Source organism: Polyodon spathula, chromosome 26, assembly GCF_017654505.1.
Source record: "Polyodon spathula isolate WHYD16114869_AA chromosome 26, ASM1765450v1, whole genome shotgun sequence".
NCBI classification, from domain to species: domain Eukaryota; kingdom Metazoa; phylum Chordata; class Actinopteri; order Acipenseriformes; family Polyodontidae; genus Polyodon; species Polyodon spathula.
In genome coordinates this window covers 338015-360074 of record NC_054559.1, presented here as the reverse complement: position 1 = coordinate 360074, position 22060 = coordinate 338015, and the positions used below count along the sequence as shown (strand labels likewise).

The 22060-nt window shown below is 39.6% G+C and overlaps 1 protein-coding gene across 1 annotated transcript in view; it reads left to right on the top strand.

Moving 5' to 3' along the window:
- The window catches only part of LOC121300987 (paralemmin-1-like), a 56682-nt gene extending 35107 nt beyond the window's left edge, over positions 1-21575 (top strand). Inside the window, exons 5-7 of the mRNA XM_041230038.1 lie at positions 1399-1513; positions 1870-1891; positions 18205-21575. Of these exons, the coding sequence (XP_041085972.1) occupies positions 1399-1513; positions 1870-1891; positions 18205-18752 (685 nt within the window). The 3' untranslated portion in view covers positions 18753-21575. The remainder of the gene's footprint in view (positions 1-1398; positions 1514-1869; positions 1892-18204) is intronic.
- Positions 21576-22060: the final 485 nt, after the last annotated feature.

The window sequence follows — 22060 nt, the reverse complement described above, 5'->3', positions numbered from 1 at the left end:
GCGAAGATGTACACCTATGGCCAAAAGTTTTACAGCACCTTATAGAATGTTCCTTAATAAAGTCGAATGACTTTAGTGCATTGTCAAGTCCATATCAACATCAATGGCTTCCTTAACCCATGACTGGTGGTTTCAGGACTTCCCACTATCCAGTGAAATCATGTAACAATGTGACCCTTTCACCTCCTTCAGCCCCCCCTACTCCATATATATATATATATATATATATATATATATATATAGCTTTTTGCCATTCAGTTTGATTCATTGTAGGTGGTATAAGTCAAAGCCACTGTGAACATGTATATTTGTTGTCGCTGTTGTTTCCAGGGGCTCAGTGGGATAGCTCAGGGTTTTATAGGGTCTGCATACAGAAGCAATGAAGCAGACAATCTGTACACCCAGGAGCCAAGCCCACAATCCTCCACATAATACAGCAGACTTACCCAAGTAAAACTGATGGCCCTGCCTTCATTTGCATTTCGCTGACATTAGACCATGGCACATTTCCTGGATTCTTCTTCCCCTGGGGTTGATAGGGAGCAGCACAGACACAAAGACTTCCCATTAAACTGAGCCCCAGTGCTAGCAGCACTGGCAGTGCCCTCTGGAGCAGGACTGATAGACGAAGTCTCGCTTGCACTGGTCTGACCTGTGTCAGGAAATTACTCCTCTGGGACCCCCATTCTACCTCTATCTCTCAACTGCATCACAACATAGAAAACATGAAAACATATTTGAATAAACTCCTAGAAAATGGATTGTGCAACCAATAATCAACAGCAATAAACACATCCAATCCTTGCCACAAATTGCCACATTGTTCTATTTTAAATGCGCCAAAATATGCTTTATCAGACGACAATTATCAGTATTCTTTTTGTGAATAATCAATTCAAATTACTGATTATAATACAATAAATCATAATATCTTTAAAATGTGTTGTCTCGCACAAGTTGGTTTTAATGAATTAATGAATCAGTATTTATTTATTTATTAAAACAACTGGCCACGCCTAAATATTCTGTAGGAATATTTAACTTGTAGCGATTTAGTTTTTAACATAAAAGCTAAACTAAAATGTAGGTTAAGACTGTCCAATGCAATAAAGAAAAAGCATTTGCAACTGAAACAGAAAAACCTGAGCTACAGCGAAATAAGAAAATTTAAATGAAATAACCAAGTAAAGTGAGTTTATTGAGATATCGATTTGTGGTAAAAAAAATGTTAGGCAATACCAATTCGCTACAAATTAATCAATCGATTGTCCATACTGATTAATCTATTAAAAAAAAAACTTTAAATGGTCATACATAATACATATATGTTAGGGAACAAATACAAGGAAATCCGGGTTTGAGACAAGTGTTGTAACATTTTCTCTGTTTGTGAGGTAGTCTGGAGCAGGAGTTGGAGGAGCTTGAGACAGGTGTATCAGCCACTTCCACCAAAGAGAACCTGTCTGAGGTGACAAATGAGGAGAGTGGGAAGACGGGAGACCACACTGAGAAAGTGAGGAGGAAATCTTTACCAGCGAACACTGTGTTACAGACAGGCACACCCATAGGGAATTGAATAAAGAAGAGCTGTTTTCTCAGCTTTGTTCAGTTTTTACAACTTGGGGGGGGGGGGGGGGGGGGGGGGGGGGGGGGGGGGGGGGGTTAAATTATGAATGAATAGGGATTATGTGTGCTGCTTGTTTTTATATATTTTCTTGTCTGTTTATATGAAAAGCTTGTGATTCGTATCATGTGATTTGAGATGTTGTGTGCGCCTTTGTGGGGGACCGAAACTGGGACAGATTGTTATAGCAAAATCCAATAAAAATTATATTTATAACATTAGACTTTTTCTTCCTTTTCTTCCAGACTCTTTCCGGCTCAGTCAAAGGTAAGTTTGTCAAAGTGAGTTTCATTAAATAGATCAGATGGGACCAACGGTACAATTATTCTGTTATAAAACATATTTAAAAATATGTTATAAAGTTTAATTAATAAAAATATATATATATCTATATATATATATATATATATATATATATATGTGTGTGTGTGTGTGTGTGTGTGTGTGTGTGTGTGTGTGTGTGTTTACATTTTCTACAGAAAATCATATATGCATATATATTCAACATTTTTACTGACAAAAAAACACAATTTATTGGCCAATATTTACCCACTATTTGTCCCACTTAAACATAATGCCTTGAAAATTTAAATTACTGTAAATGGACATAGTTCACCCTACACTTTCAGCAACCTTTTTTTTTATTGAAATACACACAGATAATACTGAGAATGAGATGGTCGATAAAACCATGGCGCTTATTGGGGTTCTAAGGTTCTGTTTGGAATTCATCAGCTCAAGACACAGACAGTGAACCTTGTTGCTTGGTGTGCAGGTGTAACATGCTGTGTGTGTATGAAAGGAGCGATATTAATGCATGTTCTAAGTTTCAAGCTGATAAAAGCCTACAGTATTCCAGATGACGGGCCCAATTCACAAATAACATTTTTTTAAAGGACTGTTTTTTGTCCTAGATTAAATTGTACTTTGAAAAATTAGATATGGACTTCTATAGTAACTTCTAAAAACAACCCTTAATAAAACATTCCTGAAAACAGACTCAAAGTTTTGTAAATGAGACCACAGTATAGAACTAAAATATCTTTATAGCACAACAGACAGCTAAGAAATTTGAAGTTATCACTGCTTTAATAGAAACAATTATTTTCAACAGAGCAGATTTAGTGAAACTGTTCTATAGCAATAGAATTAGAATAGAAATAGTTTTTTGCAGCATCTTCATCCAGGATTTAGCCCATTCAAACACCATCTCACTAAGATTTTTTTTATTCATTTTCAGTCAGCTGTAGTTTGTTATGTATGCAGCAGGTGGCACCAGTGTATATACCTATCAGTACTGTATGTGTTTGGTAATACAGGATAGTAGCCCCTGATCTGCAGCTGCTGCTGCTCATGACTTATTCACAAAGCCAGGCTGGCATTGTCTACCCACATGAATAGAGGGTAGTGCTATACCTGCCTACCCATTGTAATGGGGTGTGGGGCCAAACCAACCCACAGAGAAACGTAACCCATAAAAAATATTATCAACAAACTCCCTTATGTAAGACTTATTTGAAAATATAAATGCATACTGTTCTTTCTGCATTTCACAAGATCATTAAAAACTTTTTAACAAGTAGAATAAAAAGCAAGCAAAAACAAGTGTGTTGTTTTTTTATGTCAAGTACAGAGCTCCCTCAGTATTTCACCATTCCATAATTCACAAGATTCTATATTTTACTGTAAAAGGACATGTTTCATGTTTTTTTTATGTGTAAATCAGATAGCAAAATAAAGAGAGTATGTTGTATTCATAAAGCATTTGTAAAGCTGTCACTAGATTAATGATATGTGATGCCTTTTTAAAATTCTAACCTCCTTAAAATAATAATAAATTAGACCACAGCATATTTCAGCAACGTCACTGCTCTGAAATACTCACCTGTACACTTAGGCCTTCTAGAACCTCAGAATATCACCCATTTCTTTTACCCACGCTGGGTCACAAACTCTTTCTGTCTCTTTCTCGTGCACTCTCTCTCCCTCCTTCTTTCTCATCCTTGCCCATTCCTAGAGGTTCACAGCAGTCTTCGTCTGGACAAGTCCAGAGGAGACTCTGATTTGATGAGAGCAGGTGAGTCTCACTGTGTCGGCGGCTCTATAGTTCTGTTTGAGAAATCAAAACAAAAATATTGAACTCTGGTTAAACCAGGAGCCAAAATATGTCAATCAACGTCTTTTTGTTACTGCTCAGGCCATCAAAGTTAATTCGTTCCTCACGCATCATTGGGCCCTACTAAAGGTATCTAATTTAATACGACAGAATCTGGTTGTTTTTGAAATGGTCCCAGTGTTTGGGAGTCTACTAGGCCATTCCATGCGTTTAAAGCTTCATGCTTCCAGTTCTGAACTTTTACTTAAACTTTATGACCTCTCACCGTACTGTCTGTGCTAACCTTTGAAGTGAAGTTTGAGATTATTTGGCATCTCCATTTACCTGTTACATTAATGATCTAGCAGGAAGGGATACAACAATACAGATATATTTAATCGCATGTTCTTTTAGCTTTTTAAGCTCTGTCATTTTTTGTCTTTCAATGTTTACATCCTTGAAACAGGGTCCCAAAGTGGCTCTGATCATCTGATCATCAGGGCGTGATTTAAAAACATTACCAAAACTCAACATAAAGAACAACAATTTGCTCTTCAGTTATACCTACTATATATAAAAAAAAAACAAAGGTTCTACCCAAAGTGTAATTTTTGCTTTGAAAGTTGGAAAACCAGGACAAGATTATGCCCAGTTATGACCAAAAGTTTTGCATCACCTAGTATTTTAGGATTGAGATATAATTTAACTATATGAACATGATTTAGATTTTTTAATTAACATCAATCAAAGAAACTACAAAATGATATTGCAAAAGTCATAAAGCCATAATAGTAGTGCAGGATTTCATTTTTTAATTTTTGTCAATTTTTTCCTAAGTATATGGGAAACTACAAAGCGGTACGCAAATCAATATGTTAATGTAACATTATTCAGCAGGTTTCATTCAGCTTTATGAAGCAAAATGGGTTAATTCTATAGGGTGATGCAAAACGTTTAGACAGAGCTGTACACTCTCATCCTACCTCAGCTGAATTGTGGTGTCCTGAAATCATCTCTCCAGTGCAATAGCCACACCTTGCAGTCTTGTGCCATGACAGCCAGCAGATTCATGAATACTGAATCTCGATTGCAATGGAAGCGCCTATGGTGTGGCTCAGATCTTTGCTTATAGTGTAACGAGACAAATAACCTTTTTTGTTCTGTGTCTGAAGTGACCTATGATGATACCATAATGAACATGATTAACCCAAGACTCTTCAAGAACCTCAATGGGTCCATTCAGAACCAACAATGACGTGCTTTATTTAGAGTTCAAGTATGTGAACTTCACAGAATAAAACTTGCCTGCCGAAGGCATGTTGCTCTGATACCCAGTAGTTTAGTCTGTCATGTATGGAAAGACTATGGAATCCGTTTTAAGAGGACTGTATATCCTCTGAATCTAGTTTTCTGCTCATGGCTTTTATCATTGTCCTGTCTCTGCGCAAGCCTGAACAAGGTGGAATTTCTACGGCCTGTTTAAATAAGCGCTAGATGCGTGCAACAGTAAATTACTCCCCCTGAAACAGTGATTTTTGCAATGGAAAATCTCAAACAAAATCTCTGTTTCAGGGGGAAGGGGGTTACAGCTGCACACCCCAAGTGCACGCCTATTGGTGATTTTAATACTGGCCTCATTAAAGAAATTCCTTAATTTGTCTTTTTCACAGTCTCATCCCAACCACCACAGAACACCAAATCAAACATTACTGCATGCCTATATTTCAAAATGTTGTATTCCTTGTTAATTGTCTAATGCTCTATTTGTCCGTGCATCTGAAATAACCACCTGTCTCTTTTGTCTCCTTTGTTCATGTTTGCTGTGTTTTATGTCATCGCCATTTCTGCGATTTACTTTAGCATGTGCAGTATGCTGTTCATGCATATTAAGTATGTGGGGTGAAGAACTTTTCAACTCACCCCCGCATTCCTATACTGGCAGTGTGCTGTTGCCATGACAGCAGTGTGCTGTTGCCACAGCAGCATGTTTCTATAAAGTAAGTTTGCTGCTGTACTGGCCATTTATTCTATATGACCTACTGTTATATTAGCAGTTTTCTGTTGCTATACCAGAAGCTCTTTGCCACTTATCCTTTCCATTGGTAAAATGAAAAAAAGACCCATTGCATCTCAATTTCACCCAGTCTAGGTTTTCAAAGTTTATGCTTGGTGTAACAGCCAAAAACAAATCCGACAGCTGCTGTGAATTTCAATATTCATAAATAAAATAGTAAGTATGCTGTACATATGATTGTACAGGTTTAAGAAACATTCCCGGTAGGGTTGATATTTTGAATGATCGGTTGATCAGTTATCGTTCCAACCCGACATGAAAGATTTCAATTGGAAAAGCATAACATTTGGCCAGGTATAGATGATAACAGGAGTCTCTTCTCATTGACATCCAGCCATGTTCTCAGTGGAGATAACCACTGAGAAGGACAGAGTGACTGGAGAAACGAAAGTGCTGTCTACTAACACGCTACTGCCCAAAAACCTCGCGCACCACGGGGTCAAAGTGTATAAGGATGACCTGAAAAGTGACTTTAATATAAATTCTAATTAAAAAAAACAATAACACTTTTCCAATGAGTGGAAAAATCCAAAAGGAACTATGTGTGACCTTAGAGATGGTATCATTTCTTATTCTGTTCCACATGAATTCCTGCTCATTTGAAGTATTCAAATTTAATTTTGAATTAGCCACTTCTCGTAAAATGTGACGTAGAATGCAATGCATGAGTAAAGCAAGATGACTAACAGACAAAATGGAGCTTCCTGCACTGAGATTGCACAAAACATCCCTTTAAAACCTGGGGTGGAACATCGTAAAAAAAAAGAGTTTTACCTCTTAAATGGAAAGCCAGTCTGCATTTTCTGGACATTTGCAGAAAACATTTACAGCCAAATTATAAAGGGGAAGTTGCTGTGTTATTCAGATAGGAAAAAGTAGAGGGAAAATGTAATACACTTTTAGGTGTTATTGTTGACCTTTCTTCTTTAACTCTTAATCAATCCCAATGTACAAATCAGAAAATGTAAGAAATTAAGTCAATGAAGTCAAGTAACTGTTTCCGCTACTGCATTCGTCTGTGTAACTGATTCACATCAGGGCAGGAGATTTCTGTTCTGTAGTTCATGGTGTTTGAATTCACAGTCGTGTTTCCACAAGCTTGCTATAGCAAACAAGCCAGCTGTTACATCAGTTCTACGTGGTTTAATGGAGGCTCCAACACTTTCTGCACTCCGGTAAGGCAGAATTTGACAGCAATAAATTGGTAACACTTTACATTGTGTCTCTAATTACTGTGTATTTACATAGTAATTGTAAATACATGTGTACTTATACATAATTACAGTGTTATTATGCATAGTTACAATGTACTTAATGTGTACGTTGTATATACAAGCCTAATCCTAAAACTTTAGAACTAACCCTAACCCTAAATATAAATTGTAACCCTTTTCTGATTCAATTGTGTACTTTCATACACATGCCAACAGTCGGGACAGTCCTGATTTCCAAACAAATCATTTATTCATAAAAAAGTAATTTATTCTGCAGCAGAGTTAGTGAAAACCACACGCTGCTCTTCATGTGGCTGACATAGCTGCTGATCACTAACTTATACAAGATAACAATGCGTCATTATGTCTATTTTTACTGTCATGATGGTCGAGCTAAGTTGGGGGTGATACGTCTATTATATAATAATGAGTGTTTTTGCATATGACTCCTCCCATGTGTTTGATGCATATGACCCTCCCAAAAGTAACATCTCTGCCCTTTTTCTGTAAAAAAGTAACGACCTGTTGAGAGTTGCAAACCCTCCATAATGCCCATTTCTGTATCACGATACAATGTTAGTCACCGCTCTATATTATCTTTTTTTTTTTTTTAAATCCAGCCTCACAAGCCAACATTTTTCATATGCAGTGCATTGGGTATTGCCAGACAGGGGGAAAAAAAGGGGTTTGTACAAGAAACGGAATCTGTTTACATAAATAAAGTAGCTTTTCTCATTTCAAACATGCCTGGGCATGACAGGGTTAAGTGCAAAATGAAACTCAGTGTAATCCAGGAGCAGGAAGATATGAAACCGTTCTAAATACAGAACATTTTATTTTGGCATTATTGTTTTACCTTAAAGAGCAAAACCTTCTCATGAGGTTTGTAATCCGCACTTTTATTGCAATTCCTCAAATATTGTCTCGTCAGTTCAGGAGCTGTTCTCAGTTTCCATCCTTCTAAACTACTTCTTATACCTGTTGGTACAATATAACCGTTGCCTGCCATAGACATTTGTAACCAAGGTTAGATCAGCCGTTAGAGAAGTAAGTAAAGCATCTAGTGCACAGCTAACTGTCTTTATAGAAGTCCATTTTCACTGCAGTAGATGGCACTGGTTTTTACTTCTGATCTAGCCTATGTTACATATGTCTATGGCAGGCAATTAGAACTGAAGAGCAGCTCCTGATCTCATTGGCAAGGCAAGGCATAAGAAGCAGTTCAAATGACTGCAAACATCATAAAAGGAGATTTAAAAAGAATTTAAGAAAAAACTACTTGAATGAAGTTGTTACAGCACATAAAATATGAACCTAGGTACCATGAATATTGCTACTGGGACTTTGGAACCTATCATGCTGACTTAGCTGCCCAGACATACTTGCATTGATGACTCCAGTTATAAAGAAGGGCACAGCATACCCCCAGGCATGCCAATATGTACAGCATACCCCCAGGCATGCCAATATATACAGCGTACCCCCAGGCATGCCAATATGTACAGCGTACCCCCAGGCATGCCAATATGTACAGCGTACCCCCAGGCATGCCAATATGTACAGCGTACCCCCAGGCATACCAATATGTACAGCGTACCCCAGGCATGCCAATATGTACAGCGTACCTCCAGGCATGCCAATATGTACAGCGTACCCCAGGCATGCCAATATGTACAGCGTACCCCCAGGCATGCCAATATGTACAGCGTACCCCCAGGCATGCCAATATGTACAGCGTACCCCCAGGCATGCCAATATGTACAGCATACCCCCAGGCATGCCAATATGTACAGCGTACCCCCAGGCATGCCAATATGTACAGCGTACCCCCAGGCATGCCAATATGTACAGCGTACCTCCAGGCATGCCAATATGTACAGCGTACCCCAGGCATGCCAATATGTACAGCGTACCCCCAGGCATGCCAATATGTACAGCGTACCTCCAGGCATGCCAATATGTACAGCGTACCTCCAGGCAGGCATGCCAATATGTACAGCGTACCCCCAGGCATGCCAATATGTACAGCGTACCCCCAGGCATGCCAATATGTACAGCGTACCCCCAGGCATGCCAATATGTACAGCGTACCCCCAGGCATGCCAATATGTACAGCGTACCCCCAGGCATGCCAATATGTACAGCGTACCCCAGGCATGCCAATATGTACAACGGCACGGCAAAGCACAGATAGTAAGGCATGGTTTGTATACCTTAGTAAAATACTAGGAGTAGTCGGTAAAACAGGGCTTAATTACACTCGAATTTACTATGGCAATATAGTGCCAGGTTTTACAAAATGAACAGTTTGTTTAGTTTTTGTTTTTTTAGATAAAAATGCAAGGGCTCCTAGTTAGGTCACACCTGTGAAATGTTGACAGCTATAAGTCCTATATTTCCCTCATTCATCTTCAATGCTTCTGGTTTTTATGATGTGTAGATCAGATAGTGAAATAAAGAAAAAAAAAAGACTTGGAATGTTAATTTGTCAACTTTTTTTTTAACAAAAACAAAAAATGCTTTGTACTGCGGCAGGCCTGTCGCTTCACCTGAAGACTTAGCACATCTAGAAAGAATGAGCTAGAAATGAGCGAGTGACTCTAATCAAATTTAACCCTGGAATCTTCAACTCTAAAGTAGTAAAACAGTAAAGATCCAGTCCCTCAGAAAGCTGTCTTTATTTAACACGACTGCTTGTACCCTGATGGAGATTCCTGCAGCTGCTTCTGTGCTCATGATCAGCAATTTCAGAGACCATGAATTAACAGTGCTATCTTTTAAGCAGCAAGATTGAATTCAAAGTACATTGAATTAACAGTAAAAAGGTTCTCTTACAAACATCTCTAGGGTTATTGCTGAGAGTAAATGCATGAATTTAATTGAAAATTGGTTTTGTTTTTACATGGATATATATATAATATATATATTTTATATATAACCACGATATATATATATATATAGAGAGAGAGAGAGAGAGAGAGAGAGAGAGAGAGAGAGAGAGAGAGAGAGAGAGAGAGAGAGAGAGAGACATTTAAATACATTTTAATTACAATAAAATGCCTTTGAAAATGTATATTCTAAAGTCATTTTATTATTTTGGGATATGGGTTAGTTTATGATTAGGCCTTCTATTTTTAGTTTTTTATTAATTTAATTCAGTGCTTATTTTTATTATGTTATATGTAAATGGGTTATTTTTCGATTTTTATATATTGTATCGTTGATATACTGTATGAAATGTTTGTTTTCGTTTACTTTCATTTTTTTCTGTGCAATATGTGTAGTAACTCGACAGTACCTGCACACTTCAGTTGTACCTTCTTTCCTTTGCTGTCTTCCACAATGAAAGCCTTCTGGTCACGGGCACATCCTTCTGGGGGTTTTGTGTGTTTAGGTGTTTTTTTTACATTTCACCACAATTTACTATTCTGTTTGAATTCCACGAGCGTGTAAATACTATGAACTGTAATATAGCTTTAAAAATCGCGAGAAAGAACATCTCGTTTTAAATCTCGTAAGCGGGTTACAATCCTTCATTAGAAATGTAGGCATTTACTGCCACTCATTATTTTCCAGTGTTCAGATGCTCTAGTTATAATGTGTAAGACTATATATATAAGACTGCCGTTTAGAATATATTAAAATATGTTGCTGTACAAAATACATGAGGTGCTACATCCATTATGCAAATATATGTGACAGGCTGCTAATTACAGTATATTGTACTGTATATGTGATCTGATATAAAAAAAACAAAATACTTATACAAATGTGGTCTCTTAATATTGTTTCATAATATCTCTGCTAATTTATCATAAGGCTAATAAATATATCATATATTGTAAAATATTAAAAACATTTTAATTAACACACAATTTGCTTTCCATAATTTACATTCAAAATATAAATACATGGATTTAAAATGAATATATATTTACAATCCATAGTTGAATATATTGGGCCTCATTTACGAAAGGACACTAAACATTATGGTGAACCATACTTGCAATTAGTCTGCAGCAAACTCATGACTTCCATATTTACTATTGCTATATTATTCATTATCACGCGAAATAGGGAGCATGTTTTGGCGCACACTGATTTTATTGTGCCACACTACAGTAATCAGAATGAATATGTGATGTGTGTGGTAATGCATGATAATGTAGTAAAATGAGACACCCTGGATTTATGATAATCGTAGTGTGCACCTTAAAGAGAGCAACAGTTAGTTTGGAAAGCAGGCTTTAACCATTGATAGGAGTAATATTTAAAAATATTTTTCTGGGCTGAAATCTATCTGGCATCATGGATGCATTACTTGCATTAAAGTTTTCATATAAAGCTATGAAAACAGGTTATACTAAGCTTGAATAAGCATGAATGAATGTTATAATTTTGTAGATTTTATTTTGTAGTTCATTACATTGGTACAAATAATAGAGCAGTTAAATAAAACACTGGACCAATTATAATTGAAAACACCCTCCTTCACTAGAGTTTCTAACTCAGCGTGCAGTTTTTACGTTGCCTCTGCCTGTCCCCTGTGGATGGCTGTGTTTGTTGATCACTCATTTTCAGTCAGTGTAAGCTACCTCCACATTCACAATAAGCCACTGACCAAAAGATATGCCTGGACTGCTGGGGCTTTTTATATCACGGTGGTCATGAGTAAGCCTCTGACATTATCATGCACATTAAATTATTACTCACAATATGGTATGTAAATTAATCTCACTACATAATGTGCAAAATACAGCTACATTTAATGCCCTTTCGTAAATGAGGCCCATAGTTCCATACATCTGTGTCTTCAGGAGTCTGGTAATACGATTGCTGTGTTTAAAACACGATTCAGAATCAAGTTAGAAATGGATTTGAAATGCCTTACCAGGTACCTCAATACAACAACAACAATTCTGAAGACACTGTTTCCATGAGCGGATTTCGGATTCGGAATGGAATGTATCATGTGTGCGTAGTCAGTAGGGCACAATTTAGAGACTATTTTATATCCATATTATATATAGTAGATCCTAATACTGTGATTCAGCCCCCTGGAATTTCTTTGTATCAGAGAGCCACAGGTAGCATGGTTTGGATGTTACACAGTACTACAGATTGAGTGGGTCTTGTATAAAGGATGCTAACAGAACTCTTACATTTACAAAAGAACGCTGTATGTAATTAACATGTTCTTTTTCACTGCAAAATATGTGGCTGGCCTTTTCAATTCATCTGTTTTGGATACAGGTTAGCTAAATAAGCAATATAATTAAGTTAGCCGATCACATCTTCTCGTTAGCATTAATGTTATCAGTAAGGGAAGGAATTGTATTTCTTATTACACAGGATGACACCTGTAACAGTGTGGTTGGTACTAATAGGTTCTAGTGGGACAAGGACCTCTATATCTTTAAATATAAGTGTTTGTTAGTGTAGTGAGAGACAAAGCAATGGCTACATTGAAGGACCACGGACACTACCCCTCACAGCTCTGCAAGAGAGAGACTGAGAGAGAGAGAGAGAGAGAGAGAGAGAGAGAGAGAGAGAGAGAGAGAGAGAGAGAGAGAGATACTTTGACTTTTAAAATCCCTTTATTATATAAAATAGAATACAATGTAAAAACTAAATAAAGCCACTCTTTAAAAAAGAAGCCAAAAAAATAAAAATAAAAATACACTGGTGCAAAACACAAAACGGTCCAACATTTCTCATTCCATTTAAAAAAAAATCCAGTTCAATATGATCTCAATCTTTGAGTGTTTCTCACATGAGCAGAACAAGCTACCCCTCCTCACCACTGCACCAACATCTCTCAAAACTGGCCAGGTCGTGCACTATTTTAAAATAGGCAAACTCCATCTTGATCCTGGAGACCATCAGGATCCTAAAAATACTAATAGGATTTATAAAACCAGTGGCTAAAATTGTATTTTTAAAATAGCTAATTTTGCCAGACCAGGGACAAAGTTAACCAATGAGCACCTGTCCCTCTGTGCAAAATGATACTTTACACTAAAAACAAAAACTTTTTAGTAAAAATAACCCCCAAGGAAGCCAGCAGGTTCTCTAAAAACAAAAAGAAGGGCTGCAGCTGAGGGCAATCCACAAACAGGTGGAAAACGGACTCTTCCACGGGATAGAAGGGGCACTGGACACTGACCCACTCGGCTCAGATATCTATTTGTGGCTATAATGCCATGCAGCACTCTCCACTGCAGGTCTCCGGAGCGCTTAGGCAAGGGAAGCTTATGCAGCACTCTCCAGACAGGAACTTCATCAACAGGGACACCAAGGTGAGCCCTGCACTTAGTGTCCACCAAGTCTTTCAACTTATTAAAATGTCTGGTTTTCACACAGATTTCATAAAGAGTCTTTTTCTCAATTGTGTGGAAAGCCACCTCAGTGACCCTCCTAAGTGACAGCAGCTTTCCAACCTGCTCTTCCTCCTCCACCTCCTCTGTCACTGAAGGGGAAACCAGCACTGCTGGGAACAGGGGTTCCTGCTCTGGAGCCACGTGCTCCTCAGAAACCTGCTCAGAAACTGTGAGAGTGCCGGACAGAGGGATGCCTGGAGATCGCTCAGCACCTTCTCCAGGAAACGCTCTTATCTAATATTCAGTGCAGGGGTTAAAACCCTGCTGCCTTTCCAACTAAAAGGGTTAAAATCAATCAAATGCCCCAATTTATTAAAACTGGCTTTAAGAAACATACTGGATAAAAAACCAGAGCTAAAAACCTCACATTTAAAAATGGGGTTAAAAAACAGAGGCGCTTCAAAAACCCATTGTGTGGTCTGTGATTCTTCTGACCTTGTGATCTTTAAAAGTCTCCATTCATTTAATCATTCATCACTAAAACAATCAGGAGATATTAAAAACAAATGTCTGTCAAAACCCAGCTTCCCTGCCTTCTGCAATAAACAAAATGCCAGGTCTCTCCAGCTCAGCTGTAGGGTGTACAACAGCCTCTGGGCAGCCTGCAGCCTAAACGCTGCCATCCTGCTAGGGATATCAATTAGCCCCTGCCCTCCCTCCTCACGGGGGAGATACAAAACAGCCGGGCGGAGCCAGTGATGCCCGCTCGAAAAAAACTGCACCTGGCATCTCCGTATCTCATTTAACAAAACCAGGGAAGGATCCAGGCACACCAGCTTATGCCAAAGCATGGAGGCAACAAGATTGTTAACGATGAGGATCCTACCCCTGAAGGAGAGTCGAGAGAGGAGCCACTGCCAGCTCTGCAGCCTCCCCTTCACCCTGTCCAGCAGCCCCTCCCAATTCTGCTGCATGTTCTGTTCATTCCCAAAATAAATACCTAAAATTTTGACTCCAATTTTGTTCCAGCTTAAAACTGAAGGCAGTAATGGAGGGGGGGTACCCTTCCAGCTGCCAACAAGAAAAACTTCACTTTTTGCCCAGTTTACTTGCACTGAGTTTGCCTTTTCATACATTCTAATGCATGACTCCAGCACTGCGACATCTCGGTCAGTTGAGACAAACACGTTGAGATCGTCAGCATATGCGGAGAGCTTGATAGGGGTTGCATTGGGCGCAGCTGGTACTGCCAGTCCAGGCAGTTTCCCCCTCGGCTGTTGTAGCAGGGGTTCTATAGAGAGGGCAGAGAGCATCCCTGAGAGGGAGCAGCCCTACTGTATCCCCCTCTGCACAGGGAAGGGGACAGTCAGACCGTTATTAATCTTCACAACACTAAAAACATTGTGATAAAGGAGTCTTATACAAGAAGTACAAACAAGGCCAAAACCAAAAGCTTCTAAAACACTAAATAGATATTCATGGTCAACTCTATCAAAAGCTTTTTCCTGATCAAGAGAAATTAAACCAAAATCAACATTATAGACTTTGGATACATTAAAAAGAATGATAAGATTAATATGATTATGATTAATCATAAGAAAAATAAATTATCAAAAATCGATCTCTCAGGCGCACAGTACGACTGTTCTGTGTGCACCACTGATCCAATGTTGGTCTTTCGGCTAATGAAAAGCAGTTTGTAATCAGAGCACTGCAAGGAGACAGGGCGCCAGTTCTTGATGTCACAGAGGTCTCTTTTCTTGGGTAGCAGTGTTATCACTGCCCAGTGGTAACTCCTCATCCCAAACACATCCCTGCAGGACCTGGTACCTGGTATAGAGAATTCTGCAGGCAGTCCTTCCCTTTCAAGAGCTGTGCCACGGCCACAGTGAGCTCTGGGAATGCCTGGGGAGACCCTGGAGAAGCAGCTCCATCTCTCCCGGGTTGCAGCCCTCAGCCTTGTAGAGATCAGTATAGAAGCTCACTGCAACATGCCTGAGCTCCGCAGGGCTGGAGACCTCTCTCCCCCGGGCAGCCTTAGACAGCACATTGTCTTGCGCTCCGCTGTCTTTCTCTTCAGGCCGAAGAAGAAGGCTGTGGGGGCATCCATATCTTTCAGTTCAGTAAAGCGGGCTCTGAAAAGAGAGCAGAAAATAAAATCTTCTCCTCCCCAACATTTGGTGCATAAATATTAATAAAATCAATAAAAATCCCATGTTTTATCTGTACTCTTAACAGTCGACCTTGAACAATCTCCTCAATAGATATATTCTCCACCCCGAATCCTGGAGAAAATAAAACAGCAACCCCAGCACTAAAATTAGAACTATGGCTTAAAATACAGTCGCCCCTCCACTCAGACTGCCAGTGAGACTGATTATTGTTGTCTGAGTGTGTCTTCTGCAATAAAATCATGTTTGAACGCTTGCTGTTTAAAAAATCAAATAATTGTGCTCTTTAGTTAAAATCCCTGCACCCGTTTACGTTAAAAGAGCCTGAAATAATTTTCTCCATAGATAAAAATTGATTATTGTTTTTATTAAGTTTTCTTAATAAAACTAGCCATTACAAATGTTTAGATGCAGCTAGCATTTTCCAAACTGAGCTGACATATTTTTTAAGTCTGAACCTTTTTTTCTGGTCAAACTCATTCATAGATGATTTCCTTAATCGCAGATCACAAGAAAAATTTCTGGTCTGGGAAGAAAGATTTAATCACCTCTTAACTTTGTTCTTTCAAGAAAATCGCTTCTCTCGTTCAGTGAATACAGTTTCCCCCTCTGGCTGGCCTTGATGTCAGAGGGCTGCGAGGTATTGGAGAGCCCGTCCTCCCATCCATCCTCGTCCGATCCCGCCAATCTGTCCTCCTCCTCACCCGCAGAATCTCCATAAGCCACCGGCATCTCCGCTACCGACCCCGCAGGCTGAGGAGTCTCGTCTGGGGGGGGAGGATAGCCAACAAGGCCTATCTGAGCCCCAAGGCTATCCCCCCCAATACCCCTCTTTTCCAGCACTGGGTCCTCAGACACAAGAACCGAGGGTTGAGACCCTACACTGCTGTCGTGAGAGACCATAAAGGGCCCCCCACAGACTCATCCTCGCCCGCCGCCGGGTTGACAGCAGCAGGAGATGTTCTTTTTTTAAGTTCTGCACACCGTCCTTGTCTGTGTCGGCTGGCGCTGCATCCCCTGGTTCGGCTGCAGCCGCACTGGTATCCGGCTCCTCTGCTCTCTTCCTCTGGGGCTGCAGCTCAGGTCTCGGCGGCTCCTTCACCTTCGCTCTCTGAACCACCCTGGCCGCCTCCCCGTCACCACCACTACTACTTGTCCCTGCTTCAGTTTGTAGCTTGGGGCAGGTCCGTTTAAGGTGCCCCTGTTACCAGCAAGAAAAACATTTAAAAACCTCAGTGCTGGCAAAAACAACATAATCCCTGCCCTTGATATTAAAACATCAAACTACATTTAAAATTTTGTCTGGGTTATCGAGCAGTACAAATAGTGCTTAATTTCAGGGTTTTTACATCCAAGGGGAATCATTTTGATTGGTGACATTATTTTACCATATCTTGAAAGCTCTCTTTCAATCAATTAATTATTAATAAAAGGGGGAATATTTGACAATATTACTTTGGTAAGAGGCATAGATAACGATGTTACGGCTACCAAAGAATCATTCAACATAAATCCTTCTTCCACAATTTTATTAACCAGATTTTCTTGGTTAAGGAAAATGACTATAGCTTTGTTCATCTGTGAGGCAGATTTGATTTTTTCAAAACCAACCACCCGTCCCACAGCAAGCAGCACATCTTCAACAGAATCATTATTTTCAGAAAAAAACTTTAAAAGCGTGGCGCCTAGTAAGCAAGAGGTGGAGTTTGGTGGAGCTGAGTGAATGGTTTCGCTCAGCATTTAATAAATGAACAGACAGCCAGAAAATAAACGGTTGTAACAAACACAAAAAAACAGGACACAGCACATTCGCCAAAACAAAAGAGACAAACAAAATGGACTAACACTACACAAAACACGGTGAGCGGATATTTTAACTTTACGTTATTATTTTATTATTTATTACCTCTGTCTACAATCCCGTTCTCCTCTCACCGAACACACAACCTCGAGTGGGTGAAAACATGCAGCTTTTATGCAGCTGTACCGAGACTCGACTACTAATCAATCATTCAATTGGAGTCACGGTACAACTGCACGTGAATTAATAAAGTGCAATTCCCCGTGCTCACATATTATTACTTTTTACTTGCACGTGAAGTGCTGTGCAATCCTCATGCCTAAATACAAATATACATTTTAAACACTCTTGTTACACAGACCCATTTATATCCTGTGTACCAATGACTATACACCAACATTTAACAAACAACATATAATATACACAGGGGCGGGCACTTTGCCACAGTCCCCCAAACCCACCGAAGTGGGAGCCCATCTTTGGGCACAGACTGGCTAAAAAACGTTTAAAAAGTATTAAGATAACAAAAAAATACTTTAATAAAATGTTTAATAAATAAATAATAAGTAAATCTATAAGTAAATGGCGACACAGCTCGCAAACCTTGCTTGCAGCAGCCCCTCCCACAATCCTCAGAGAGAATACGAAAAGACACCTAGCTCAGCAAACGAGGGGGAGAGAGAGAGAGAGAGAGAGAGAGAGAGAGAGAGAGAGAGAGAGAGAGAGAGTACCCCAATTAACTGATTAACTGGACTCCATTTCAAATAGATTCTTACTTTTTTCTTCAACTCATCTAAAATAGTCCTGCATTAAAATCTGTGTGCAAATTGTATAAGAGCACTAAATAAGCACATTTGTAGCATACACATTAAAACTGAATGTTATTTCACTTTGTCTCCCCCTAGTGGTTCACACAGTGCGGGCAGGGGATGGTGCCATAGAGAACGGGCTCCTGAGTTCCACTGAGGTGGAGGAGCTGATCCACAAAGCGGACGAGGTTTCAATGAGCGACACCTCGGCGAGCAAGGATGGCGAAGGTACCCCCAAGTCCACCCTACAGACCCCCAAGAAGGAAATCACTGGCATTGAAGCCAAGTCTGCAGCCAGCCCCCAAGCCACCGACAATCCCAGCTCTAATGCCAGCCTGGAGCACCCAGTCACTATGGTTTTCATGGGCTACCAGAATGTGGAAGACGAGGCAGAGACCAGCAAAGTGCTGGGGCTTGAAGGCACGGTGAAGGCAGAGTTGGTGGTGATTGAAGATGGGAATGGGAAAGGGGGTGCAGGGGAGGGGAAGGAGGGGCAGGAAGAGCAGCAGCAAGCTCCACCCAACGGGAGCACCTCAGAACCTCCGAAGAATCAAGAAGGAGGGGAGAAGGGTGAGGCCGAACCCGGAGCTGGAGAGGTCAATACCAAGGAGAAACAGCCTTGCAAATGTTGTGCGGTCATGTGAACCTGCCCTTACCAAACTGGAATTTTGAGGAAAACAAACAAACAAACAAATACATTATGTTTCTTTTGAGAGACTGTCCCCCCTTTGTTTTTTGCACCTGAAGTACAACTACCATGAAACAGTGTTATCAGGTTTTCAGGGCTTACAGAATACCTTGTATAAGTTCATATATGCAGTCGACCCTGTCTTTTATGGAGTGTCGAGAACAGACAGCTGACCCTGTTTCCTATCGATAAGGCACTCTCAGAAAATAATAGATTGGATCAACTGTGCATATAAAGTTATTATAAATCATGTTTAAATTTAAAAAAGATAGTTAAAGCTGTCTTTTGAAGTTTTTCAGTTTGTGGTCTACTGTGCACAAAACAGCATAGATGGCAAAATAAAATGTACTGGAATGTTCTGAAATCCTGTCTGAAAGTGGCGAGTTATAAGTTTATAATACTGTTTACAACAAAGACAATACTGGGTTGCAAGTGATATAGCGCAGTCACAGGAGGGGGTACAGTGTTGGAGCATAACGCACTGCGTATAATCCATTACTGTAATCTGATTACATTTTTCAGTAACTTGTAACTGGAATGGTTTCTTTTAAAGATCAGTAACACATTATATTTGATGCGGAAAAAATAACATGGTTATGTGTCTCCTTTTATGGTGCTTGCCATCATTTGAAGTGCTTTTTATTGGTGCCTTGCCTTTGAGATCAGGGGCTTTGACTAGGAGACCATTAGCTGTGGCTAATGTATAATGCAAAAACCAGAAAAGCTTCAGCAGTGTAAATCAAAACTTACCTGTCAAACGAACATGCTCTTTATATCATCTTGTTAGAAATTGGCATCAGAGGGGCAACTAGTGGGTTCGATGGCTGGATCTCTGTAAAATGCAAACTGTGCCTATTTGTAAGTGCAACTAGTAATAAGTTACTGTAATTAGTTACAGTTTTGTTCAAGTAAATTGTGACCATAATGGATTGCTTTTTAAAAGTAACTCCCGCAACACTGGCTACAGATTCAGTGGCTGACAGAAGGCGATTTCTTTGTGGAAAGGGGTCCGGTTTCATTGCCAGTGGACTATAACCCAGGATGAATAAAGCACCAAAACAATCGTGACTATGCTGAAAAAAGGAATGGCTGCAATTCCACAGAGTGATGCGTTTGTTGTAAACACTACAGCTTCTTGCTGTAAGCCTTTAAGGGTTGTAGGGGAGTAGCCATCATCCTCTCTTCCCTTGTCTTTCTATTTTCGTCTCTATGAATTCAATACTGATGCCCTGGGTGCTCTGTGTTAAAGAGTAACTTGGTAGGGGGCAGAAATACCAGATCAGTGTATTCTTCTTTTGCCAGTCACCACATCCTAGCGACCTTTTAAAACTCAGATGGTAAAAGCGCCCCTGTACAGCTGGTACACCAGAGTGTAACTATTAACCTGCCCCCCTGAAACACACTGCCCGCACTGGATGTAACTTTAAACCCCACTGGATGTAACTCTTATTGGTGTATTTTTTGCATCCACTAGGGTGTGTTGCAGGGGGCACAAGTTAATGTTACACTCTGAATACCAGCTGTATATAGATTCCAGAAGCCTTTCACGACTCAGGGGTGCTTTTACAAAAAACAGGATGTGGTGACTGAAACAGAAACGAATATACAAAGTCATTCTAAAGAAGAGGAGTGCATTCATTAAGATCCTCATATTTCAGACGCATAAAGGATGCTCATTGATCCTGTTGGTTTTTCCCCCCTACCTAGGTTTTCGATCCTCTTATTTGCGTCACTTAATACAACACACAACACAATGGTAAGAGGTCTGTGTGTGAGCAGGGTTGGGAGTTTGAGTAAGTATTAAAGGGATCTCCAGTTTAATATCCGATTTTGTTGTGTCTGATTCTCTATTGTAGCTTTGATCATCATTTTCTACCTAGCCATTCCAGATAAATAGTGTTGAATAGGATTCATCACACAGCGCAACGCTAATATGCTTCATTGTTTCCCGACAATCAGTATTGAGGAGTCTTTTCAGAAGCAATGTTAGAGCAACTACTGGTCTAATCAGAAACTACAATGGAGACTCATGCAGAACGCACACAGTTTATACCATGGAGTCCTGTAGTTAGTCCACAGATAAGGATTGCTGGAGAACCCTGACAAGCCCCCGAAGGTGGAGTATTACAGCTATCCTCGTTAATGGAGTATTCTGTTAATGTAACAAGCACAATGTAGAGAAAAGAAAGTATGTTTAATCACACATTGAAAAGATGAATTCAGAGAATGACTTCCCTTCGATCGAGCTCTGCATCTGCTTGGATTTGAAGGACTGCAAGATTTCCAAACGAGATCCTGTAGCGCTGTAGTGTTGAACACAACAAACGTTATTCCACTCTGACTCAAATCGCATTGTATAAAATAGGGCACTAAACAGATAAGCGATATTTAAAAAAAAAAAAAAAAAACATTTTCAATTGGCACACCTTGGGAGAGTGAATTTTAGATAAACTTTAAAGCTATGGGAAGTTTGGCCCCTAAAAATCAAGTGAAGATAATTCCAGCTCTATATTTATTCCAGAGACGTCCTGTCTGTGTTCAGGGGTGGGGGAGTCAATGTGATAGTATGTATTTCAATGGTATTGTTGCTTTCTTATTATTGAAAGACTGCCAGATTCCCAAAGAGAAGGCAAGGAGTCTATTGTTGAACAGTGTGAATCAATCGCTTAATATGAGCATTGCTGTTTTCTTCTGTCTTTGTTATTTCATTTCTTATGCTGCGTCTGAAAAGTGTCCTCTTGTCGTGACTTTACCAATTAAAATCCTGTTTTTTGTTTCATCCTTGCTGCGCTGGTCATTGTGATGTGCGTGCGTGTGTGTGTGTGTGTGTGTGTGTGTGTGTGTGTGTGTGTGTGTGTGTGTGTGTGTGTGTGTGTGTGTGTGTGTGTGAGAGAGAGAGAAAACTGGGAACACTGGTGTCTCATCTGTTTCAGCTGCGGTAAATTTAGAATTAGAGTTAACAGTATGGAAAAAATGTCCAGGATAGTATACAATTGGCTGACTGATACTGTATTTATGACCTAGGTAAGCAAATTAACTGTTAGTATCATGTATATTAAAATGATTTACAATATGAAGAATAACTTCATGTAAAAGTAACATACAGAGGGACGGATGTACAGACAGAGACACGTCCATACACCCCCAAAATCTGTCACTCCCAACTTCTGCTAAATAATTTTATTACCAAGTTTCACCACAATGTAATAAGCATTTTGCATTATATGTAAAAAAGTAAGCATGACATTCAAATGTAGAGACAAG